This window comes from Cyclospora cayetanensis, unplaced genomic scaffold, assembly GCF_002999335.1.
Source record: "Cyclospora cayetanensis isolate NF1_C8 unplaced genomic scaffold, CcayRef3 CcayRef3_contig_14, whole genome shotgun sequence".
NCBI classification, from domain to species: domain Eukaryota; phylum Apicomplexa; class Conoidasida; order Eucoccidiorida; family Eimeriidae; genus Cyclospora; species Cyclospora cayetanensis.
In genome coordinates, this window is record NW_020312081.1 from 157,038 (window position 1) to 179,284 (window position 22,247).

The 22,247-nt window shown below is 53.5% G+C and overlaps 4 protein-coding genes across 4 annotated transcripts; 3 read left to right on the forward strand and 1 right to left on the reverse strand.

The window, feature by feature from the left end:
- Positions 1–1,291: 1,291 nt before the first annotated feature.
- Positions 1,292–4,849, forward strand: LOC34620991 (hexokinase). Its single transcript, XM_022734219.2, has 9 exons — positions 1,292–1,531; positions 1,809–1,886; positions 2,071–2,276; positions 2,451–2,631; positions 2,818–2,976; positions 3,223–3,420; positions 3,760–3,887; positions 4,218–4,452; positions 4,643–4,849. The coding sequence occupies exons 1-9, from the start codon at positions 1,292–1,294 to the stop codon at positions 4,847–4,849; spliced, it is 1,632 nt and encodes a 543-aa protein (XP_022592522.2).
- Positions 4,850–5,131: 282 nt separating this feature from the next.
- On the reverse strand, positions 5,132–7,888 carry LOC34620992. Its single transcript, XM_026336636.1, has 4 exons — positions 6,602–7,888; positions 5,792–5,936; positions 5,479–5,566; positions 5,132–5,228 (listed from the first exon to the last, which is right to left on the reverse strand). Exons 1-4 carry the CDS (start codon positions 7,790–7,792, stop codon positions 5,132–5,134), a joined length of 1,521 nt encoding a protein of 506 aa, XP_026192421.1. The 5' UTR covers positions 7,793–7,888.
- Positions 7,889–9,082: 1,194 nt separating this feature from the next.
- LOC34621332 lies at positions 9,083–12,516 on the forward strand. The gene is made up of 6 exons (XM_026336638.1): positions 9,083–9,193; positions 9,311–9,514; positions 9,649–9,749; positions 10,930–11,017; positions 11,633–11,765; positions 12,062–12,516. Exons 1-6 carry the CDS (start codon positions 9,083–9,085, stop codon positions 12,514–12,516), a joined length of 1,092 nt encoding a protein of 363 aa, XP_026192423.1.
- A 2,752-nt stretch (positions 12,517–15,268) lies between these two features.
- LOC34621331 lies at positions 15,269–21,123 on the forward strand. The gene is made up of 11 exons (XM_026336639.1): positions 15,269–15,431; positions 16,505–16,724; positions 16,938–17,180; positions 17,301–17,814; positions 18,182–18,281; positions 18,425–18,933; positions 19,282–19,497; positions 19,675–19,844; positions 20,126–20,339; positions 20,522–20,701; positions 20,971–21,123. The coding sequence occupies exons 1-11, from the start codon at positions 15,269–15,271 to the stop codon at positions 21,121–21,123; spliced, it is 2,682 nt and encodes an 893-aa protein (XP_026192424.1).
- The last annotated feature ends 1,124 nt before the right edge of the window (positions 21,124–22,247 follow it).

A 22,247-nucleotide genomic window follows, 5' to 3' on the forward strand; every position in this document is an offset into this window, starting at 1 on the left:
GTGCGATGCTCCATCTTAGATCTCCGGGGGGCATAGATCGCTCCAGACTCAATGCAAACTTAGTTGTATATTAGTGCGTTACTTGATACAAACTTGATTGTATGTCACTGAGCGGGCTTTGCAAAAAGCTGCCCATGTTCCCCGCCTCCACCCCTCAAGCTCCAAATATGAGAGGAAAAGACTGCCAAGGCGCGCGTGGCTGCACCTTCCAGCATGCGCAGCTAGCTGCTGCACCTTGTGTTTAGTGCAGACAAACGCACACAGCACTGCGTCATGGAGTATCGTGCCAAGCGGCCTCTTCAGTACCTAATGGTCACAAGTATACAAACGCATAAACCTTTCCATTTCTCCTGTTTAGCGGCTATGCCTCCCTCCAGTGTAGGCGAAAGTTTTGAAGTGAATCTTAGCGCCACTCCGTATTGTACGGTACGTGGCGGGCTGCGCGTGCAAACGAAGCCACTATAGATGGGGGGCTTCCGCATCTCGAAAAGCGCAAAGTTCGGGAATGTAATTATTTTTTTCGCCCGGAAAAGCGTCTTGTGTGGTGATGCTTGGTGGCGCGTGTAGATTCGCGGTGCCGTATCTGGGGATGCGCGAGGCGACATCAATCTCTGGCTCACCGCTGTGTGCGAATTTCATGGGGCTGTCTTTGTAGGACGGTGTACACACGCATGCACACACCTGAAGATCTACTTAAAACAAAAGCTTTGGTGGTTCCACATAGGTGCCTTAGTCCTCCTACCCACGGTGTGTCCCCTGTAGCCACGCACTGCCTCGCTACTACTTTGTTCGGCGATGGAACAGCCATCTAAAACCCTATGTCGGTACTTCAGGCGCGCGTTTTGATGAGCACTAGCTGCTAGCTGATCAGCGCCCGATCCGGTATGCAATAAAAGAACCATAGCAGTCTCTACGGGGTGCTGGGAATGGCGTTCACAGCGCTTTGTTGCAGGAAGAGCGGTGAGCGATTTCGTACGCCGCTGGTGCGAGATCAATGAAGGATCACCACTAGCCACAAGAAGTACCACACAGAGAAGCCGATTCTCCACTAGGGGTATTTTTTTAGTCCGAATTGGGAAGCGTCGTGTCTTTATCATGGAAGCAGAACACACGACGCCCAGACTTTCGCGCGCGACATCGCCCACCAGTACAGCTCAGTAGACAAGCCCTCTACACGATCGGAAGATATGCACGCGTGGACGCATTCGCACATCGTCATGAAGCGCTAGGAGAGACGAAGCACTAACAGAGGAGGTGAGGGGTGGCAGCCGCAGCTCTACCCCCGATGATCATGGGAAAAACTGGGGCTGCCACCCCTCAGCTCCTCTGGCCAGTCCCGTTGATTCTGGAAGCTCTCACTCAGCGCGTAGCGCGCAGCGCAGAAATAAGTGCGGCTCCAACAATTCGTATATTACTCTTCTCCCTCGTTTTTCGCCCGTTCGCTCGTCTGGAAGATCAAGCAAGTTTTGTCGTTATCGTATTCTCAGTTCCCGCCGCGATGTGCCCGCTCTCGACCGCACAGTGCGCAGAGGTATGCCGAGCCCCCTATCCCTCTACCTGGTATTTTTCCTTTCTGCGTCATTCAGACCAATCTGGTACACGAAGTATGTCGTCGCTAAGCGAGTGACACTCTATAGGGCTTCGTGCACGCCGCGTGGTTGTGCCATCGAGGCCCTCCGGCGCGGCTTCCCGAACCTAGTGGCACGACCCGCTGCTGTCTCGATGAATTTTCGCTCTTCCTGTACATGCAAAAGGGTTCAGATGCATTTCTTGAACTGTTTAACGTGTCCTGACTGCGGTTTGTGTAGCGCGAATTGGCGCCCCTCAGACTGACAACGGAGAAACTTGAAGAACTCGCAGCGGCATTCAAGGATGAGATTATCAAGGTGATTAAAAACCCTGGATTAAAAGCCTCTTCCCCTAGGTTTGTGTGGTTGTTTAATGCCGATATTCATTTGACCAAGGCTGTTTAAAAGGCGCTTGTGGGTGAAAACCCCTCCCCGTGCTTCATGGTGATTCGCGGAGGCGTGGCGCTTCACAGAGTAGGGTGTTCAACTTTTCGTGGTGCAGGGACTTGCAATGCACAAGCATCATGGCCTCAAGTGGGTTCCCGAGGAATGCTCGCTCCGTATGCTGGATTCTTGTGTTTCCGTCGTGCCAACTGGACATGAGAAAGGCGTGTTCTATGCCCTAGACTTTGGCGGGACCAATGTGAGAGCTGTGCGCTGCGAACTGATGGGAGAAGGGAAGATAGTCTCCAAGCAGTCACTTAAGAAGTACGATTTACAATCTCTCCGTCTAGTTTAAGCGCGTTTCCCCTTGAAATGCATGAAAAGTATCGTTGCACGGTCGGTCAGGTGGGGGGCGCGTTCCTTCGGTGTTGCTTGACGGCCTTTCAAATTCTTGAAGCCTGGTTCCTGAAATGTTTATTTCTTCGTGCTGTTTCTCAGCTTGTATGAATGCGGAGGGGATGTGAATCTGATGGCTCGCGAGACATCTGCCTCACAGCTCTTTGACGTTTTGGCTGCCTGTGTCAGCGAACTTGTCGATGACCAGCAGCAAGATAGGGAGGCATTCAACAAAGGACCGGGGTTGCTCGGATTTACTTTCTCTTTCCCCTGCACGCAGAGCGTGAGATAGATTTGAATCACAAGAGGATGAATGCACAATACGTGCATCCGTAGAACGGCTTTGCCTATCGTTCATATCGTAGCCATCATTCACGGGTTAGGAATATTTCTTATATTCAAGTGGAGTTGCGTATCTGTATTTTATTAAACCTCCTCGTGTACTTCCTGCCTGGGCGTGTGTTTTCAGGCTCTGGATACCAGTATTCTGGAGGCGTGGACGAAAGGCTTCAAAACAGGTTATGACACTACAGATCCAGTGGTGGGACAGGATGTTGTGACGCTTCTCGATGCAGCTATTTTAAGAAAAGGACTAAACGTTAAATGCGCAGCCGTCGTCAATGACACAGTGAGTGTGCAAGCACTGCGAGGCTGCTCATATAGGATGGGAGCGTGTGGCTGAAAGCAACGCAATCGAGATGGATGCATGTTGTACGATGCAACCGCTTTCGTGTTTTTCAAAGCGTTTTCCTTCGTGTAGGTTGTAGCTCTCCTTGTATCCGTTTTATTAGCGCATACAACACATCATCCTATTGCTGTGTTTTGACCACTGCGATTACGAGTTTTTGTGGCCTTCTCTTTCACTCATGTGCAGGTTGGAACTATGCTGTCTTGCGCCTATCAAAAACAGCCTGGTTCTCCTCCTTGTAGCGTGGGGGTTATCCTCGGCACTGGAGCGAACTGCTGCTATGTTGAGCCCGAAGCAGCGGCAAACGGATATAAAGGGCGCGTCATCAACGTGGAGTGCGGCAATTTCAATAAGCATCTCCCCACCACTTCTGTAGATACAGCTGTAGGTTTCTTTTTCGGTTGGAAATGGTTTCCAGTGCCGGCTGCAGGAACCTTTTGTGAATCTAACATGGTGTATGGTGCATGCACCTGCGAGTTCAGTTCGGCTTTCGTAGGCAAATTGCCTTCTTAGAAGAGCTGCAGTAGCCACACTGAGAATTTAGCACACTTTACGGAAACAGTGCAGCTAGATTTTTTCTGACGCATTACACAGGGGGTGCTGGTTTGGGGCAGTTTGTGTTGATCTTCAAGGCAGCGAAGTGCTTGTGTTCGCATCACGCAGTTCAAGGGAAACAGATTGGGGTGGGGTCTATGTGTGATCTTCTGGGTGCTTATTTTGCAGATTGATGAGAAGTCGCCCAACAAAGGCGAGCAGCTGTTCGAGAAAATGATCTCCGGCTTCTATTTGGGTGAACTTGTCCGACTGCTCACTCTCCGTATCTTCGGAAACGCTGCTCCTGCAAAGGCAAAGTACGGCAGAAGCCTTGTGCGTGTACTTTGAAGTGGTGGTTCTAGTCTAATACCAGGTCTGAACGGCGTACCGAGATTTAATCGTGTGTGCGTGTATTTGGTGCTTTGTAATCTAAAAAACTACAGGAGGAGGTCTACATACATGTGTTCTCTTCATGGGAACCTTTCCACGCCATACAAATATTCATCTTCATGTTTCATCTCGCATGACCAGCGGCATTCCTACTTGCTAATAACTTGTGTCAGCTTTAGTACAGGCATGATGTATAAAAATATGTATATATATATATATATATATATATATATATATGTGTGTGTGTGTGTCGGTAGGGAAGAGTTTTCTTTGGACACGAAACAAGTTGCTATTCTTGCTTGTACCTGCGTTCCCGGTACTCCAGTGGACGCAGCTGCAGATCAGAAATGCAGAGACACTCTTAAGGAGTCATGGTGTTGGGAAACTGACGACGCGTCTCTGAAGATTATGAAGGATATTGCGTTCGCGGTGTTTGATCGCTCCGCGGCTCTTGCTGCTATATCCATAGCTGTCCTGGCAGAACGCACCGGCGTAAGTGATAGAAACAAGCATGCCTATATATGCCTAAGCAAAACACATTCCCCAGCCCAGTCTCGAATACGGTTCTCCTGAGACTGTGAATCGAATTCGCCCTGCGTTTCCTTTCCTCTCTTTGCGCGTAGCGCGTACTGAACGATTTTCTCGGTTTGTACTTGTCGCGTTGCATTCATTTACTGCGCAGGAGCTCGACAATAACGGCAGCCTGACGGTTGCTGTGGATGGCTCTTTGTACGTGCGGAACGCGTGGTACGGCGAGCGGATCAGCGAATACATGAAGATTCTCACGGGGGACAAACAGAAGCGCATTACGCTAAGGGCTGCTGACGACGGTTCAGGGAAGGGCGCTGCCATCTGCGTTGCTGCCCTAAACGGAGGATACCATCCGTAAATTAGGCTAAGATGTGGCGTAGGCTATCCATCATTTGAATTGTGCCTCTACTGCCGAAGGCAGTAGGGCTTCAGCCCTAATGGCTCTAGCACAGACGAGCCATTACTGTCCAGGCATCTGCCCTCCCTCCCCTCTTCCTCAAGGCGCAGTGGCCTCTATGCCATGCTTTTCTCTAATCCTACAACTGGCTTCCTGTGTGCCGTCGCTGCTCCATATGAAGCATGCGCCTCGGTTTTATCCCGAATGTGAGTCTGAATTTCAATATTTCAAGATGCACGGCTTTTAGACAGCTGAATGCGGAATCACGAGGCTAAGCTCTGCTACATTTATATCGCCGAAAGCCGTTGATCGCATTCCTTTCATCCAAGCATGGAGCTGACTTTAGGAAACAGCAGGCAGCGCTAGGTGTAAACACGTTTTATGCATGTGCCGCGCGAAGAGAAGCGTATAATGTTCAACAAGACCTGAAAAACGTTCCGCGTTGTCAAAAAGAAGAAAGACTTGCGCATCTGCTGCAAGAGACGCTTTACTTCAGTACGATGAACAAACTACGCCGCAGCAACATGATTTGCGTGTTTGTCCACTTCATTTAGTTTCGTGTTTCCGCTGTGGTCCCTGCTGTGGGTTACGCCATTCTTGTGGCAGCAACTCGAGCACACAATCTGCGTGTTCTTGTGACGCGGCCGTTTTGTGGATGGCGCATAGCAAATAATTGATCTGCGAAGGAGAAAAACCGTCTATTTTCTCGGAGAAGAACTGGCGAATCAATGGACGCAGGTCGACGTAACTGTCCCTTAGCTGGAGTTGATCACCGGGGGCTGCGCACATTCAAGCCGGAAGAGTAACAGAACATCGTGGAGAAGGTGATGAAGAAAAGTGTTTTTGAACAAAACAATGAAGAGCTGAGAGGCAGGTATGAAGGTATCCTAAGTAACGACTTACCCAACTCGGCAGAACCCATGAGTTCTGCGGTGTACAGACGGCCGAGGCGCAGAGCGCCGACGACGAAAAAGAGGAACTCAAAAGGCCGCATTCCGCTTGCAGTTGTGGCCAGCCTGTTGCAGATAAGCTGCAAAACCGGGGCTCCCTGTTGCCACAAGCAAAGTAAGCAGCAGCAACACGCAGAATGGAAGAAACGTTGGCTGTGAAAGAGCACAGCCACAGGGTAAAGACAGTCCTATGGAAACGTGCTTCGAAAGTGCAAAGCTGAACAGTTCGTGGGTACAACCAATCGATGCGAAGAGTTCAATATGTGAGTGGAGAAGGGGGAAAGACAGCATAGCCTACATGGGGTAGTGTTTGGGTTAGACGAGCAAAATCGATAGGGCCGAATCGGGAGGCGGCTCGCAGAATCTGCACGAAAAAAACACATATATGACTGCTCTATGTCATGCTTCTCGAAGTGTAGAGCCTGTAGCCCCTCAGTAACAGCACCATCAGACAAGCCTGTGGTGAATCAAAAGCCTGCCGAAACGTCCATGCTGGCGCTCCTCTCTTTGCTGAAACTGCAAAAATATGCCTGGACGCTTGCAGTACGGCAATGCGTGCAAAAGGCACTTCACATATACAGCTCAGTCCACGAACATGCCGACGGTGTTCATGCCTGCGTTCGATGAGTGAATTCCTAAATCTAGAGTCCTAAGCACTAGATGCCTTCTGTTGTGAGGGTACACATTCATGAGCGAAAACACGTTCGTTGATTGCGAGCAAAAGACATTTCCCGCGTTGAAATAAGACGCATGTCGAACTCACCGGCCGCTCCAGAACCCTTTCCACTCTGTGAAATTCGCCAAATTGATTGAAACACCATGCAATCTTGGCTAGCAAGGAAGGCGGCAACACGTCTGCAACAGGACCCCTCTTTGCTGCTGCCAACGGTTGCTGCTCTTGCTGTTGGTGCTGCTCCAAGAGACCTTGGGAACGAATCCTTTGACCTAAAGCCTGGATGAACTGCGAAACCTCTGTGACATTCATCTTGCGGAGCGCCTCCGCATCCACTTCCAAGACACTCTCCTGTTGCAGCTGCTGGTGTTGCTGCCGGTTGAGAGGTTGTTCGCGAGGAGGCTCTTCAGAGTGTGCCTTGGGAGTGTACGTTCCGTTGTGCAAGAAGTATTCGCATTCTTCTAAGATGCCCTGGTGTCTAATTCCGCATTTCTGCAGCAAGTGCAACAATTGAAAGAGCTGGAAAAATGAAAATCCGTCCCTTTTCAGGTGTCCATCCACCTGTTGCAACACGTGAGGCAACACGGCGAGATGCGGGTTGCGAGACAGGAGCTGCTGCATGTTTTCTGTGTTCAAGAGGTGCTGGGCTTCCTCGGAATGCTGCTGCTGCTGCATGTGTCGTTGTTGTTGCTGCTGCTGCGGTGTAGGCGGCATAGGCGAGGGCGTGGCAGTTCCTCCGTAAGTTGCTATGGACGCGATGATCGAGATTAACTCCTGGGGATCATGCGCCTTCAGCATTGCATCCGTTCGCCTTCTGAGTTGCTTAACAAACGTCTCCAGCGATTCTCGCTCGTGTTTTCTAAAGGCATTTGGGTCGGCAAGGGCCTTTGTGTAAGCGCGGATGAAGGAAAACAAATTTAGCGCCGACAGTCCTGACAGCAATGCTGGCTCTGCCTCTGTCTTCTCCTTCAGCGACACGAACAAGTCTGCCTCCACGCGTCGCGTTCGTCCAGAGCCGACCACTAGCCAGCTCAGCACTCCGTCTTTCCGCGTTTCGGGAGGATTTCCGTCCGGGGAGAGGTTGGCGCTGCCCCCTGCCCACAAGAGCTCCATGAGAGACACGACTGCCATTGCCTCTTCAGATGTATGCACGTGCTTCAAGTTTTTCCTGACATGCTCCAGAAGCACCTTTTCAACTTCCTTATCGCGCAACGCCTCAGGGAGCTTGGCGTACGCGCCACCCACCTCGCCAAGCTGAAGCACTGAAAAAGATGGAGCCATATGAATGATCTGATGCTCTAGATGCGGCAAAAACGTGTCCGAGACAAAGTTTGGAGGGATCGGCTTCTTCAGAACGCGCCTGGAATGAGCGAGCGCTTTGTTGGACTCCGCTTCCACCGCAGAAACCGTAGCCGTGCTGGCGACAGGATCGACGGGCGAGGTGTCACCCTGCCTTGAGATCTGATGGCTGTCTGATGAAGAAGGAGCAGGATCAACACGAGAAGAAGCTGCATGGTGAATTTGACGGGCCAAATGCGAAGAATTACCTGCGGACAGGCGGATTCTACCCACCGGAGAAACAGCCTGCCCAGGCACGCTTTCCCGGAACGCGACGTATTTGGCGGAGGAACTGCTCCTTCTAGTTGAGTTTATGCATGAAGGCGTTGAAAAAAAAACGTCCACCCTACCGCTTTCTCTTAAAGCTCCCCTCTGTAGGCTCACACACCACAGGACCCCAAGGGTCCCCTTCTGCCGCAGCGCCATGGGGAAGGAGAGAAGGGAGCAGCCCCCTCGTGAAGCAGCCACTAATATGAGAGTGCAAACTGAAAAGTGTCGGAAATACGGGCCCTGTTACTGCTTCGACGGGTGTCTGCGCAGGTATGCACGCAGGCAGGTAATTCGCAACGCTGGGGCTGCCGCAGAAAAGCATGCATGCATGCATGCACTACAGGTGGGAAGGGCCCCCCCGTTCCGCCACGCCGCTCTTTCCCCCACGCGGATTCGGCTGCTCTCCCTTACATATGCATGCGTTCTTCTGTCCTCCGCAACTGCGGGTGTAAGCGCGCGAGCGAATGTGCAAGGGGCTTTCGAAGCCACGTCGGAGATGAGCGGGGGAGGCCATGTGGAGGAGGAACCCCTAGCGGCGTCTGCTGCAGCCACGCAGCAACAGGTGCGCGACGGCGGCAGTAGCAGCGTAAGCAACCCCAGCAGCATTAGCGCCAGCGACCGATACAACCGCCAGCTCAGTACCCCCCCCTGCGAGACAAGCAGCGGCAAAATCGTCGAACCGAATAACAGCAGCAGCAGCAGCAGCAGCAGCAGCAGCAACAGCAGCACGGCAAGGGAGCCTAAGGCGTCCAGTGTTGAGGGCGCTTCCCCTCAAGATCCTCAAGAGGCCCTCTATAGGTTTGGTTTGAATCGTTTGCTGGGTAAGTCCGTTCTCTCAGCCTGCAGCTTGCTGCTCGGGAACACCCTATTTCAAGCTTTGAATTGGGGGGTGTCGCTGATATATATATATGTATGCGAAGAGGGCGCTAGAAGGGGGCTGCGCTGCTCGGTTCGCGTGTGCGCATGCGCACAGACTTCGTCCTGCAGTGCGGCGTTGACGAAGCCACCCCTTCCCCGCAAGGAGCAGCGGCAGGGAAGGAAGGGGGATCCTTGGGAGCAACAGGAGCAACAGCAGCAACAGGAGCAACAACAGCAACAGCAGCTCCTACAAGGTGCAGCTGCGGCTGCGAGTTTGCCAGTCCTGAGTACTCACCTGCCTCCCCGTCCTCCGCATGCCCACCTCCCTCGGAGAGCAGAACGTCAGTCTCCTTAGACACCAGCCCCCCAGCGACTACCCCCTGCTGCACTGCAGCATGCGGAGAACCACCCCCCACCGTTAGACTTCCAGAAGGAATAGCTGAATTCCTGGATCTCTTGCGAGAGACTGCCGCTAGGGGGGCCCCCCTCTATCCATGGTCTTTATTTAAGCTCATCCTCGGAGGACGGCTGTACGAGGTACGCGGCAAAGTGGACGGACGTGGAAGCGTACCCCTTTTCTCCTCTTTCTGCCCCCTTTCGAACTGAGCCTGTACCCCGTAATTCTCATCACGGCGGCACTGCCGCCACTTGCGCACGCTCCTTCGCTGCAGCTATTTACTGCACTTGGAAAAAAACAACAGCGACACCTGCGCTCCTTCGACTGGGAACGAGCTCGCGACACCCTCTTCGCGCAAGTTCTCGCATTTGAAGCGTACGCCGCTCCTCCCCCCGAATAGGCAGATGATCTGAAGAACTGCGTATCCTCCACTGTAACATTCCGAGAAAACGTCTACATGTGGCGAAGGGGGGATATTTACGATGAAAGACAGGGCAATGCCAGGGTCGTAAGGGTTAAAACTGTGGTTTTTGTGTTTACAGTGTGTACTTGTGTATCTATGTATGAGTGTGTGTGTGTGTGTGTATCTGTATACATATATATATGTGTATGTATGTGTGTGTGTATCTGTATGTATATATCTCGATCTGTGTATCTGTGTGTGTATCTGTGTGCATATACCTCTATCTGTGTATCTGTGTGTGTATCTCGATCTGTTTATCTGTGTGTGCATATCTCGATCTGTTTATCTCTGTGTGCACACCTCGATCTGTGTATCTGTGTGTACATATCTCTATCTGTGTATTTGTGTGTGTAGCTATATATATATATGTGTATGTGTGTGTATCTTGATCTGTTTATCTGTGTGTGTATCTCGATCTGTTTATCTCTGTGTGCATACCTCGATCTGTGTATTTGTGTGTGCATATATCTCTATCTGTGTATCTGTGTGTGTATCTCGATCTGTTTATCTCTGTGTGCACACCTCGATCTGTGTATCTGTGTGTACATATCTCTATCTGTGTATTTGTGTGTGTAGCTATATATATATGTGTGTGTATGTGTGCATATCTCGATCTGTTTATCTGTGTGTGTATCTCGATCTGTTTATCTCTGTGTGCATACCTCGATCTGTGTATTTGTGTGTGCATATATCTCTATCTGTGTATCTGTGTGTGTATCTCGATCTGTTTATCTGTGTGTGCATATCTCGATCTGTGTATTTGTGTGTGCATATATCTCTATCTGTGTATCTGTGTGTGTATCTCGATCTGTGTATCTGTGTGTACATATCTCTATCTGTGTATTTGTGTGTGTAGCTATATGTATATGTGTGTATATGTGTGTATCTCGATCTGTGTTTCTGTGTGTGCATACCTCGATCTGTGTATCTGTGTGCATAGCTATATATATATACATATATATATACATATCTGTGTGTATCTCGATCTGTGTATCTGTGTGTTTATCTGTGTATCTGCCAATCTCTCTGTCCGTCTGCCAATCCCTCTGTCTGTCTATCTGTGTATCTCTCTGTCTGACTCTCTGGTCTTAGGCCTCCGTTGACGCTTCAGCGGTTGTGTGAAATCGCGTGGAAGCCTCCGCACCAGCAGCTGGAGAAGCTTTTTTTTGCTCTTAAGAAGGTAAGTGGATTGATTTGCTTGGCGTTGGTTTCTTGCCCAGCCACCCTCAACCTGCGCACCCTTCCCCACGACCACAGTCTGCACCGGTTTAGTGCTTATGACGTTGAGTTTTTCTGTATGTGTGTGTATGTATGTGTGTGTATGTGTGTGTGTGTGTATGTGTATGTATATGTGTGTGTATGTATATGTATATGTGTGTGTATGTATATGTGTGTGTATATGTGTATGTGTATGCATGTATGTGCATGTATGCACATATGTATGTGTGTGTATGTGTATGTATGCATATATGTATGTGTGCACGTATGTGTATGTATATGCAAGCATGTGTATGTGTGTATGTATGTGCAAGTATGTGTATGTATGTGTGTATGTGTATGTGTGTGTATGTGTACGTATATGTGTGTGTATGTATATGTGTGTGTATATGTGTATGTGTATGCATGTATGTGCATGTATGCATATATGTATGTGTGTGTATGTGTATGTATGTATGCATATATGTATGTGTGCAAGTATGTGTATGTATATGCAAGCATGTGTATGTGTGTATGTATGTGTGTCTGTCTATGTATGTGTGTCAGTCTATGTGTGTGTATGTGGATGTGTGTGCAGCTGGTGCGAGTGCGGGATGGGTGCACTGAGTGGCCATCCCTTCCAGCCATCCCTACCGACGAAGCATTTAAGCGGCGTCTTGCAGCAGCCAACGCCGTAAGTCAGCCTCTCAGCTCGGTGCTGCGTGTTGCGAGTAAACAAGGCCAACTGTGGGGCGTGTAGCGCAGCCGCCTCTATCCTGAGCAGCATTGCAGCGCTTGCTTTGTTTCTCTTCCAAGGGGGGAAGGGGAGGAAGGCGCAGCAGGATTTCTCCCCCCCCTTCCTCCCCGCAGGCCTCTTTTTCGCTGTGGAAATCACTGTGCGCTCCTCGCGAGTTTTCTGGTTTGGGGGCTTTGCCGCTGCAGGTGTCAGATACGCTAACGGCAGCGTCTAGGCGGCTGCTAGGTGCTCGCACAGGCTTTTTCCTGCTTTCCAGGGGGCCCCCCCAAGGCAGGGGGGGGGCCTCCTCTTCGGCGGGCTGCGGCGAGGCAGCGCGCTGCGGCTGCCCGTGCTGCGTCGATTGGCTGAGCGAGCTGCTGGAGCAGCAGCAGCAGCAGCAGCAGCAGCACAGCAGGTACTCCTCTGAGGGGCCTCTCGAAACGGAGACTGAGGGGGAGGCTGACGCGTCTTCAGCGGCTGCCCAGGAGGAAGCGGGGGGTTCTCAGGAAGAGGGGGGCCGATGCCAGACAGCCGTCTTCGCGCACGGAGACAAGTGCAACGGGGGAGGCGCCAGCCGCAAGCGCAACTCTGAGGAGGTTTGCATAGCAGAGGCACCGGGAGCTACAGACACGGAGGCAGACCTTCCTGCTGCCCCCAGGAAAAGGAGGGTAGATGGGGGGCAGTTCATCGAATCGAGCGGAAACACAGAAGGAGACGGTGCTGCGAAGGGGCAAGATGCTCCCTAGAGGCCGCTCACGGCTTCCTGCCTGGCCCCTCCATACACATACATATACACATACACATACACATACATATACACATGCATATACACTTACATATATTTACTTACTTACACTTACCACAAGTAGCGCTAGAGAGAGCTGCTGTAGAGGTTGGGCTGGGCCTCACAGGGTTACTGGCCGCTCTAGCCTGCAGGCAGGATTTGCCACACAGCTTTCTTCTGGCAGTGGCTCGGAGCGCTAGCCGAAGGCAAGGCTCCCTATCTACCTACCAGCCAGAGCCACGAAGGAGGTGCCGCGAGCCTCGAGAGCAGGCTAGCAAGAAGCGTTTCCCGAGGCTTTAAGGCCATCCTCAGTTCACTGAGAGCGCGGCGCGAGAAGCAATACGGGAGTTTGCCTTGCGCATTTAATAGAAGCTCGAAATGCCACTCGAGAGACCCAAGCGTCTCTAAACCCCGAAGTGCGCTTCTGAGAAGGGCACTTGCTTGCATATTTGCATACACATGCATCTGCCTGATGCCGGGGAAACACGACGCCACGTGCAGTAGACAAAGTCTGCCCAGGGGGTCGCTTAGGTGTGGAGGGATGCTAGGAGTAACGGAATGGTTTTCTCCTCAGCGTCGAAAGCCCCAGAGTCGCCCAACTTACACCCTAAGTGAGGCGTGTCAGAGGCTCTGCCTCTCCCTCCTTAGAGCCCTTTTGGGCAGTGCAACCGTTTGCCTGGAGGATGCGCCTCCACGCAATCGCACGGATGCCCTGGGGCTTTAGGTTGCCAGAAAACGCGTGGCTTGCATGCGCAGTGCCCCCTCATGCAAGGGGACGAGCAGAAAGAACACCCGCTACACGGTAGAGAAAGGATACGTCGCAGACGGAGTCAGGGCTATCCAAGCAGGCTGTTTCAGGCAAGAATGATGCATGCACCACCCCGCCACAGGAGGCTGGCGAACAACAAGCTTTACGGTTTGAAGAGGCCTCAACAAGTCGGCTCCTAAGCGGCCTTGCCTTGATGTCTTTTTACCCTTGACTAGGGGGAACGGTTTGTAGACAGGCAGTCACAAAAGGAGCTAGAACGGAAGCCCTTTTCGAACTAAGAACGAAGGGCCAGACACCTTGATCAGGATTAAGGCCAGTGGCTCCTTCGGGGGAGCTTTTTGGACGGCTTTCGAGTCCCTAAACTGCCTCCTCCATACTCCTCCCCATACGCTTCTCTGCCGACGAGAAAACAAGTGTTTTTGTCGCAGAGCCTATTGAAATTCCGCACGGCTTTGACGCTGTTTGGACTGAACGGTCCCTTGGAATTCTCCAGCAGATCTTCTACAGGGGTGCCTCAGTTCAAGCCACCATACCATCACCCCACAAAATCCCGCCTTAGGTCAGGAGGAGGTAAAGGGGGCTCGAGCCAGTAGACCCCGTGAGCAGCATGCTCACCACCTTGACTGGCTGCTCACGGAGTCGCTCTGTGCCCAATACCACACAACTTGAAGTCAAGAGAGTGAATGGGCTTGACCAGCCTTGCTCTGTTGCACGGACACCACAACACAAGCCGTACATCCAGATACAATGCAGACAGCGTCATTCATTTTGTTGGGTATGAAAAGCAGGACCGTCCAGTGTGTAGCTTTTCCGGGCCGTTACACACACTCCACAAGCTCTTAAACGTGATAGACCTTCAGTAGAGGGCTAAGCTACGCATAGGCACTTCCCACTGCATGATATATATACATACATATATATATATCCAAGGATTTGTTTAGAGCTGCCTAATCGGTTTGTCTATTATAGAATGCTATTTATTGTAGAGCACTGTTCGCTTGGCACTGTAAGACGCAAGTTTGTGTGCGTGTATTTGCCAGGAGCTATGTAAAATTAGCGGAACTTCAGAGGATGCAGCTACGCACAGCTTCATGTTCCTTCCCCCGCCTGCCAGAATTCTTAGGGGTGAGGGCGGGGAATATAGAGAAGCTCTTTTGGAAAGAAACTCAATAAGGTTTGAAGTGTCTTCTTAAAGAGACCTTAGGAAGAGCGTTGCAACAATCATGTACAAACACAGCACCGATGAACTCCTAAAAGTAGCCAGCTTGCACTGCGTGCTGCTGAGCTCTGGTGAAGGCTTCTTAGCAGAACCGGGGTGATAGAAACCGCTGCCCAGCAACACCACAGCCCCTTAGAATACGACTTCTTACAGCTTCTCTCTCTTAGCGGACCACCGTGCAGCTGTAAAAAGAAAAGGGCCCTAAAGAGGCTTTTTTCTAGCAGTTTCGGAGGCGGGGGACACACTAGGGGAGACTAGGAAATGGACATTGCGACTGTTCGGCAGTCAACAACTGATCGCAAGACATTTATAAAGCGACCTTTTTAGCCTTGATCCCGGTTAAAGATCGGAAAGAAAGATCTTGATACCCGCTTATAAAAGTCTTTCTTCCCCTTTCTCCCTGCCTTATGCATCGTAGAGGGCTCCGGCGTAAGGGTAGAGAACAGAAAGATAGGGCGTGCAACGCTGCCCGATCTGAGCATTCCAAGCATTCTGTTGCACCCAGTTGTACATTGCAATCTATAGCGCAAGGGGACTCATATTGGAGCTCATATTATGGTGAGCTAATCAGCGCTACGCTTCAACCCATAGTCCCCTGCCCCAAGCAAATAGCCGCATCTAATAATCAGTCCATATTTCATTGCTTCTCTCTGAACAGAAGTTGTGCGGTGGACAGTTACCCTACGTACAACTTTGGCGTGCCCGAACGCACACTAGTGTTACCGCATGGGGGAAAAGCAGGAGCATGGAAGCCCGTCTACCTGTCCGTACACGCACATGGAGCATTTAAAAAGGTGGAATAGGGAAAGAGAGCGTCTGAAAAGGGCGCAAGACACACCTGCAACGCCCTCAAACAACTACGCCCGACACCCCGGGGAGCAGTCTCGAGGTGAACCGACGTCCGTTCGCCTCGAGACACATTATTATAGAGTCGACACAAGAAGGGGGGCAGAGAAGACTTGCGTTTAAGCGGGAAAACATATCTGTAACTGGGCAAACAGGGAGCGATTGGAGGACAGGTGGTACCGGTATGTAGGGCTGCATGCACGCCGACTGCTGCCCGTCAACTGGGACGGTGGTTAGGCAGTAGCCGCTTTGCGGTATTTCTCTCGTCAAATACGAGGATATTGTGCATGCAACCTACGCTTCCTCTGGAATTTTGAGTACAGGCCACAAGGGGCCTGGCGGTGGGGGTACACCGCTTGCTGCTTGCAGCAACGCAGTGGGTTATGGATTTGGGTTTTTACGGACAGCGTAGGGTTGCTGCTGTTTGATTACTGCATGATCTTTGAAGTTTAATGTTTACCTGTCGAGTAGCGGCCTACCAACGATTTATGGCGCAGAGACTGCATGAAACAAAGCATTCGAGTGACTCGTCTGGCCCCCTCTCTCCAGCGGACGCCAGAGTAGGATCAGGAGCCTTTCTTCATGTGCGCCGCATGCGTCCCCCAAAACATTCCTGATGCAACAGCGACAGCCAGAGAAGCAGCGCAACGCAAGCAGTAGCAGCGGCAGGAGTGGAGCAGCAAAGGGCCTCGCTCCTGCCATTCGGCGAAGGGGGCCCTGAACCCCCAATGAACCGCCACGAACGCAAGAAGGATGCTGCAAAGCAGCAGCAGCAGCAGCAGCAGCAGCAGCAGCGCGCAGCAACAGCAGCAGCCGCAGCAGCAGGAGCCGGAGCACCCGCTGAAGCGTCCACCTCCCACGGGCCTGGCAGCAACCCCAAGAAAATCCACCGAAGCGCCGTGCATAGCAGCAACAGCGGCAGCAGACGTAGCAGCAACTGTAGCAACAGCACTGCCAGTGGCAGTAGTACGGGTATACTGAGCACCTTCAGCAGCCCTCCAGGGGCCCCCCAGCCGTCCTACTCACAGGCAGCCGCAGAAACTGCCGTGCATTTGCCTCCTCACGTGCATGCAGGCATGGGTGCAGAAGGCGGTGGGGTCCTTGGGGGCCCCCTAGGCGGATCCTTTTCTGTCGAGAATGCGTCTGCGCGCCTTCCGGAGCGTCACCTGAATAGCAACCCGAAGAAGCTGGCAGCAGCCTCTGTTGACGCCACTACTGTTGGCGCGAACGGAGCTATTGGCAGCGAGGCGTCTAAAGGGGGAAAGCTATCTGCTACGGCAACTGCAGAAGCGGGCTGTGCAGTTCACGGGGGAGAGGAGGAAGAGGAGGAAGAGGAGCGCCTGCACCAACGCCAGCGCTTGGCGAAAGCAGCAGCAGCTACACAGGCAGCAGCTACACAGGCAGCAGCTACACAGGCAGCAGCTTCTCAAGCAGCAGCTTCCCAAGAGGCTACGCAAGCGGCAGGGGAGGCGCATGCGCATCTCGCGGAAACACTTGCGCTAGCAGATTCTATGTGGGCATCCTCTACGCCGCCCCTTCGAGCCATGAGCGCGTCTGCATCTCGAAGCATTTCCCACGGCTCTTTGGAAGTTTCTGGCAGTTTCGCAGATCTTCCGGGAAGCCCCCGACGCTGCCTCCGATTTTCTTCCGGCTCCAAGGCTCCGGTGTCTTTTCTTCGATGCTGCCTCTCCTGGGGAGGCGGCCTGCAGGAGGAAATGGTGCCTGTTGAGGGGTGCGAGCTGCGTCCAGTTCTGCTCATCAAGGATACACGAGGGGCCCTTGTCAACGACGAAGCCTTGCAGCTCGGAGGGGGCTCTCCCTGTGTCTCGGAGTGGGTTCATCTGGCGGAAGCAGAGCGGCGCTCGTCTTCTGCGGATGTCGAAGGGGCAGCAGGAAGCGCACTCCTCGCCTCTGGTGACGCTCCAGGGGGGCCCCCCCCGTACCCTTGCCGTGTTTTGTACAGGTGGCAACGGGGGCCCCCCCGCGCGGTCTGTGCGCTGCACCCCCACCGCGAGGCGAAGCTCCAGTGCGTGGCTTCTTTGCGCTGCTTTTGCGGCTATCGATGCTTCTCTGCTGGCATGCAGCAGCTGCGGCGATTCTTCCTCTCGGGGGGCCTCTCCCCCCTTCCCTCGCATCCGAACCCCTGCACGTATGGGGCCCCCTGTCGCCCCTTCAGCTGGCACGACATCGACGAGGAGCGCGAGACTGACGTGCAGCATTTAGCTCTCTTGACGCAGGCCGGCCTTGTGGATGTTGTGGATCCGCGCGGGCTCGCCGGGGGGGGGGCCCCTCGGGGGGCCCCCAAGGGAGCGCCCTCGAAGGGGATCGCGGGTTCGGAGCAGCCTTGGCACGAGTTCTCGACGGGCAAAGTCATTCCCGTCTCGGCGCCTCCTTCGGCGGTACACGAGGAGGACGAGGAGGGGGAGGTGGAGGAAGAATGGGGGGCCCCCCGGGGGCCCCCCCCCCGGCAGTCGCATGCGAAGGGCTGGTCTGTAGTGAGCTACGAGAAGAATTATGCCCCCGAACCGGGAGACGCCGGGCACCAGCTTCAGTTTGAGGCCCTTATTGTCACCGATGAGGTGCTGCTTGAGTTTGAGCTGGCGCAGCGGCAGCAGCGGCTACGAGCGAAGGGGAGAGCGCCAAGGCATCACTCGCAGCCAGGGGAGGGGGCTCCAGACGAGCAGACAGACGACGGGGAGGCTGATTTTGGGAGACTCAGTATTTTCGACTGGGCTCCACGAGACAGCAGCTTCTACCGATGCATTCGGACGGCTTTCTGCCTCCCCAAGGTAGGGGCCCCCAAGCCTAGAAGACGGTGGCTTATGCCGCCTTCTTCTAGGCATCATCCACGACCCATCGGAGAGGGGCCTCTCGAGAGGATGCGCTCCAGGCAGTTTCTGAGTAAGGGGCCCCTTCCCAGGAGTCTTCTTCCCAAGCTGGACGATATCGTGCAGGGCATGCTGTGCGAGGGCATGAATCCTGCAGCCTTTCCTTGGCTGCGCTCCAGCAGGGGGCCCCCTCAAGGCTGCCTGCCAGGCGAAGAATTGGGGGGCACTTGTCAGGGGCCCCTTGCCGCCACTCTGTCGGGGGGGAGACGACAACAACCTTTCGGATGGAGCACAAGAGGGGGGGGGGAGAGCAACTCCTCAGGCCTCTCCGCTCCCTCGGCTGCTGCCAGCTCAAGCCTGCGAAGGGGCCTTTTTTCGCCGCATCTGATGCCTCCCTTCGACGTTGGAGATTCCCCCTTCCCGGCTGCAGACTTCGGGGAGGGGCTCTTGGGGGCCCCCCAAGGGGGGGGGGCCCCTGAGGCTCCCGGGGGGTGCCCAGCAGCTGCGGCAGACTACGGAGACTTTCTGCCGCCCCTCGGCAGCAGCGGCAGCAGCAGTCTAAGGGTGAGCATTATGAGCTGGAACGTCTTAGCCGAGCTGTACAGCACAGTGGCTGCCTTTCCGCATTGTGAAGCCTACGCCCTCAGTTGGCCGTACAGAAAACAGAGGATCATTCAAGAGATTCTGACACACAAGCCGGATATTGTGTGTCTTCAGGTAAGAGCAGATCGGGAGTATGAGGGGCATGTATGAGTCCACCAAGCGGTGGTTTTTGTTGGAAGGAGGGAGGGAAGGAAGGGAGAGAGAGAGGGAAGGAAGGAAGAGAGAGAGAGAGAGAGAGGGGGAAGGAAGGGAGAGAGAGAGAGAGAGGGGGAAGGGAGGGAGAGAGAGAGAGAGGGAAGGAAGGGAGAGAGAGAGAGAGGGAAGGAAGGAAGAGAGAGAGAGGGATCGAAGAGGGGGATGGCAGGAGAGGTTTTTTTTTTTTTCTCCTTTTCCTCTTCCCAGCACGGCGTTTTTTCTACGGCTGACGATCGGTTTTGGAGGGGTTGTGTTTGATGTGCGTAGGAGGTGGAGCGGGAGCATTACGAGGACTTCTTTCTGCCACAACTGGCTGCGGAAGGGTATGCTGGGGTCTATAAGCAGAAGACTGCCGAGATTTTTGCTGCCAGCAGCAGCAGCCAGAGAGGGGGAGGGCGGTTCACGATGGATGGATGCGCCTCATTCTATTTGATGCACAAGTACAGACTGATTGACTCTGCGGCTCTGGAATTCTCTGCTCTGGCGAAAGCTGCCTATACACCCCAGCAGCAGCAGCAACAGCGACAGCAACAGCAGCAGCGGCAGCAGATGCTGCTGCCCAACCAGCAGCAGCTCAGCACTCCAGCCCGCGGCAAAGATGGACCTCCTAAACGGCTGCTGAAAGACAACATCGCCCTCTTGCTGCTTTTCGAGCTGAAGACGGATGCCACTGCGCACTCCCAAGAATCGCAGGAGCAGCGACCAGAGCAGTCGCATGGCGGATCAGAACTGCAACGAGAGCCAAAACTTTTGCTTTTGGCCAACACTCACGTTGCTGCGAATCCGGATTCGAATGACGTGAAGATCTGGCAAACCCAGACGCTTCTCGGGTAGGGGGGAGGAGGGGGATGTGGTGCTGTCTTTGCCACACAGTGTATTACTGCGCACTCCTTTCAAGCAGAAAAGGCCTTTGCTTTTTGGGTTTTCTCAAGAGCGACTTGGCTGTGTGTAATGTTGCTCCTTCGGTCTGCTGCGGTTGGCCTCCTTAGCCTTCAACCCCCCGCCGTTGCCTGCTGTTTTCTTGCTGTTTTCTTCGGCACTGCTCTCTGCACGCCTCCGCCGTGCATGCGTGATTCTAATGAGCGCCCTCTTTCTGTTTGTCTTTTTGTAGAGCGCTCGACAGCTACTTAAGCTGCTTTCCTTCACGGCCGCCTGCCCTCCTCCTGTGTGGAGATTTCAACAGCTCTCCAGACTCCGCGGTGTACAGACTCCTACTCACGGGTGCATGCGATGAGCAGCATCAGGATTTCGCCGCGGACGCCAATGGAATCCTCCGGGATTGCCACATTGGGCATTCGCTAATGCTCTCATCGGCGTATGCGCTGGTAGGCGCGTTGCGAACGGCGTTGCGGGCAAACGAAAGATGGGGGTCTGTGTTGGAGAGGGGGTTCTGTTTCGGAGGCTGCCGGTTTGTTGCGAAGGGCCTCCCTCTCTGCAGTTTTCCGGCTCACAACGTTCGCATGGGGTAGATGAGGATGTGCTGGGGGTTTGCCGTGTTCGCTTGTAGGGGAAGGCTCTGCGGGAAAATCTGGATCCGTACGACTTTGAAGTGTCGCAACAGTGTGAACCGCCCTTCACGAATTATACTGGCAACTTTACGGGCTGCTTGGACTACATATTCTTTTCCGCGTCCGAGCTTCGACTTGCTGCTCTCATGGAGCCAGTCTCGGAAACTCAGCTCTTCATGGTACGTACGTTAGGGGCAGAAGCTTGGGCTACGGATAAGTCTGAAGAGAGTCGTGAATACTGAAGGTTCGGAGTGGTGGAGAGCTGGCTCGGTGGCTACTTTGGGGAATGCACAGGCCTTAGTTGTCTGCACCGACTGCTGCAGTTCCGCGTCGCCCTTACGTTCCCCTTGAATTGTTCTCTGTCGGCTTCTTTCGTTGACGCTTCCTAGCTGCTGGGCTGCACAGACAGGAGACGCGATGCCGCGCGGTGCTTGCGGTGTTGCTGCAGGAGGCAGAAACGCTGCATCTACGAAGTGCTGCACTGCCATCACCCTTACGGCCCTCTGACCACGTCCCATTGATTGCGGAATTCGACTGGATCGAGGATCCTCTAACTGCGAATCCTCTTCAATCATCAACCCCTCTAGACGTGATTCACTAGAGCCCTAATGTAGTAAGTAGCGAACCCGAACCCCTGCAGCACACAGACGCCGCTGCCCGCCCATCTGCCGCGTAAAGTGGCAGCATGTGACTGAAATGATTTTTTTCCTGTTTTTCTCGCAAATTTAACTGTCGGATGTGTGGATCCTTTGAACTTGTGCACTGGCACCGTCTCTGGGCTGCTCAAACACGCGGCTTGCCGCTCGTGGGCGGTGGACCGACTCCCCCTATCGATCCGAATAAAAACTAGAGCCAGATCCCGCAAAAAGCGCTTAGGAAACGTGCGTCGGATCATGGCAAACGAAACCGCGCTAGCACAGAGTCTGACTTCTAGTCTCCCTTCTTACAGCCAGTCATGACGAGGAAGAGCAGCTCCCTCCTCCCCCCCGCAACCGGCTGCACCTTCTGCAGCGGATTCAATCGGCCGCTTCCTTTTGCATTCCGGGGCATTGGGATTTCCCCTGGCGTAAAATCTTCTGAGGAGCTCAATTGCCTCGCTTTTTAAGATCCCTCCCTTGCACAGGAGGGGCGGGACGGCCTCCCTGCCCGCATCGCCGTGCTGGCCGCTCGTTAGGGAGCAGCTCGCGGGGAAGTTATGGATATTGAGGACTGTGCCACACCCCCCAAACCTGCTGTTCATACACCCAAAGTAGACGCGCGAGATACCGCACAGGCGAATCGCCCAGGCACACATGACGCACGGCTCACACGTTACGTACAGATGGAGGGAAGACAGCTCCGGGCTTTGTGCAAGACTACGCTTGCTGCTGCTCGCCTCCTCGCTACAGCAGCTACTGCTGCCGCCGTTTCCTGCCACATTTGGGCTCGACAGCGTCGCAGACACAGAAAGGGGGCCGTCACCTGGGAGGTTTCTCTCTGCCGCGCTCCTTAAAAAGTCATCTATTGCCTCGAATTCGCAGTGCCGCGTCGCATTCCTCTTTTCATTTGTTTTGTTTCGGCCCCTCCCAACAACTCGAAGCGTCAATGGGCAGACCAGCACACAGCCTACTGGTACCTCGCCCTCGGCAGCCGCCGCAGCGGCCTCTTTTAGTGCTTCCCGCATAAACGCGACTTCGTCGTAGGCCTAGAAACGCAAAGCCAATACACGAGAACCACACGCAAATA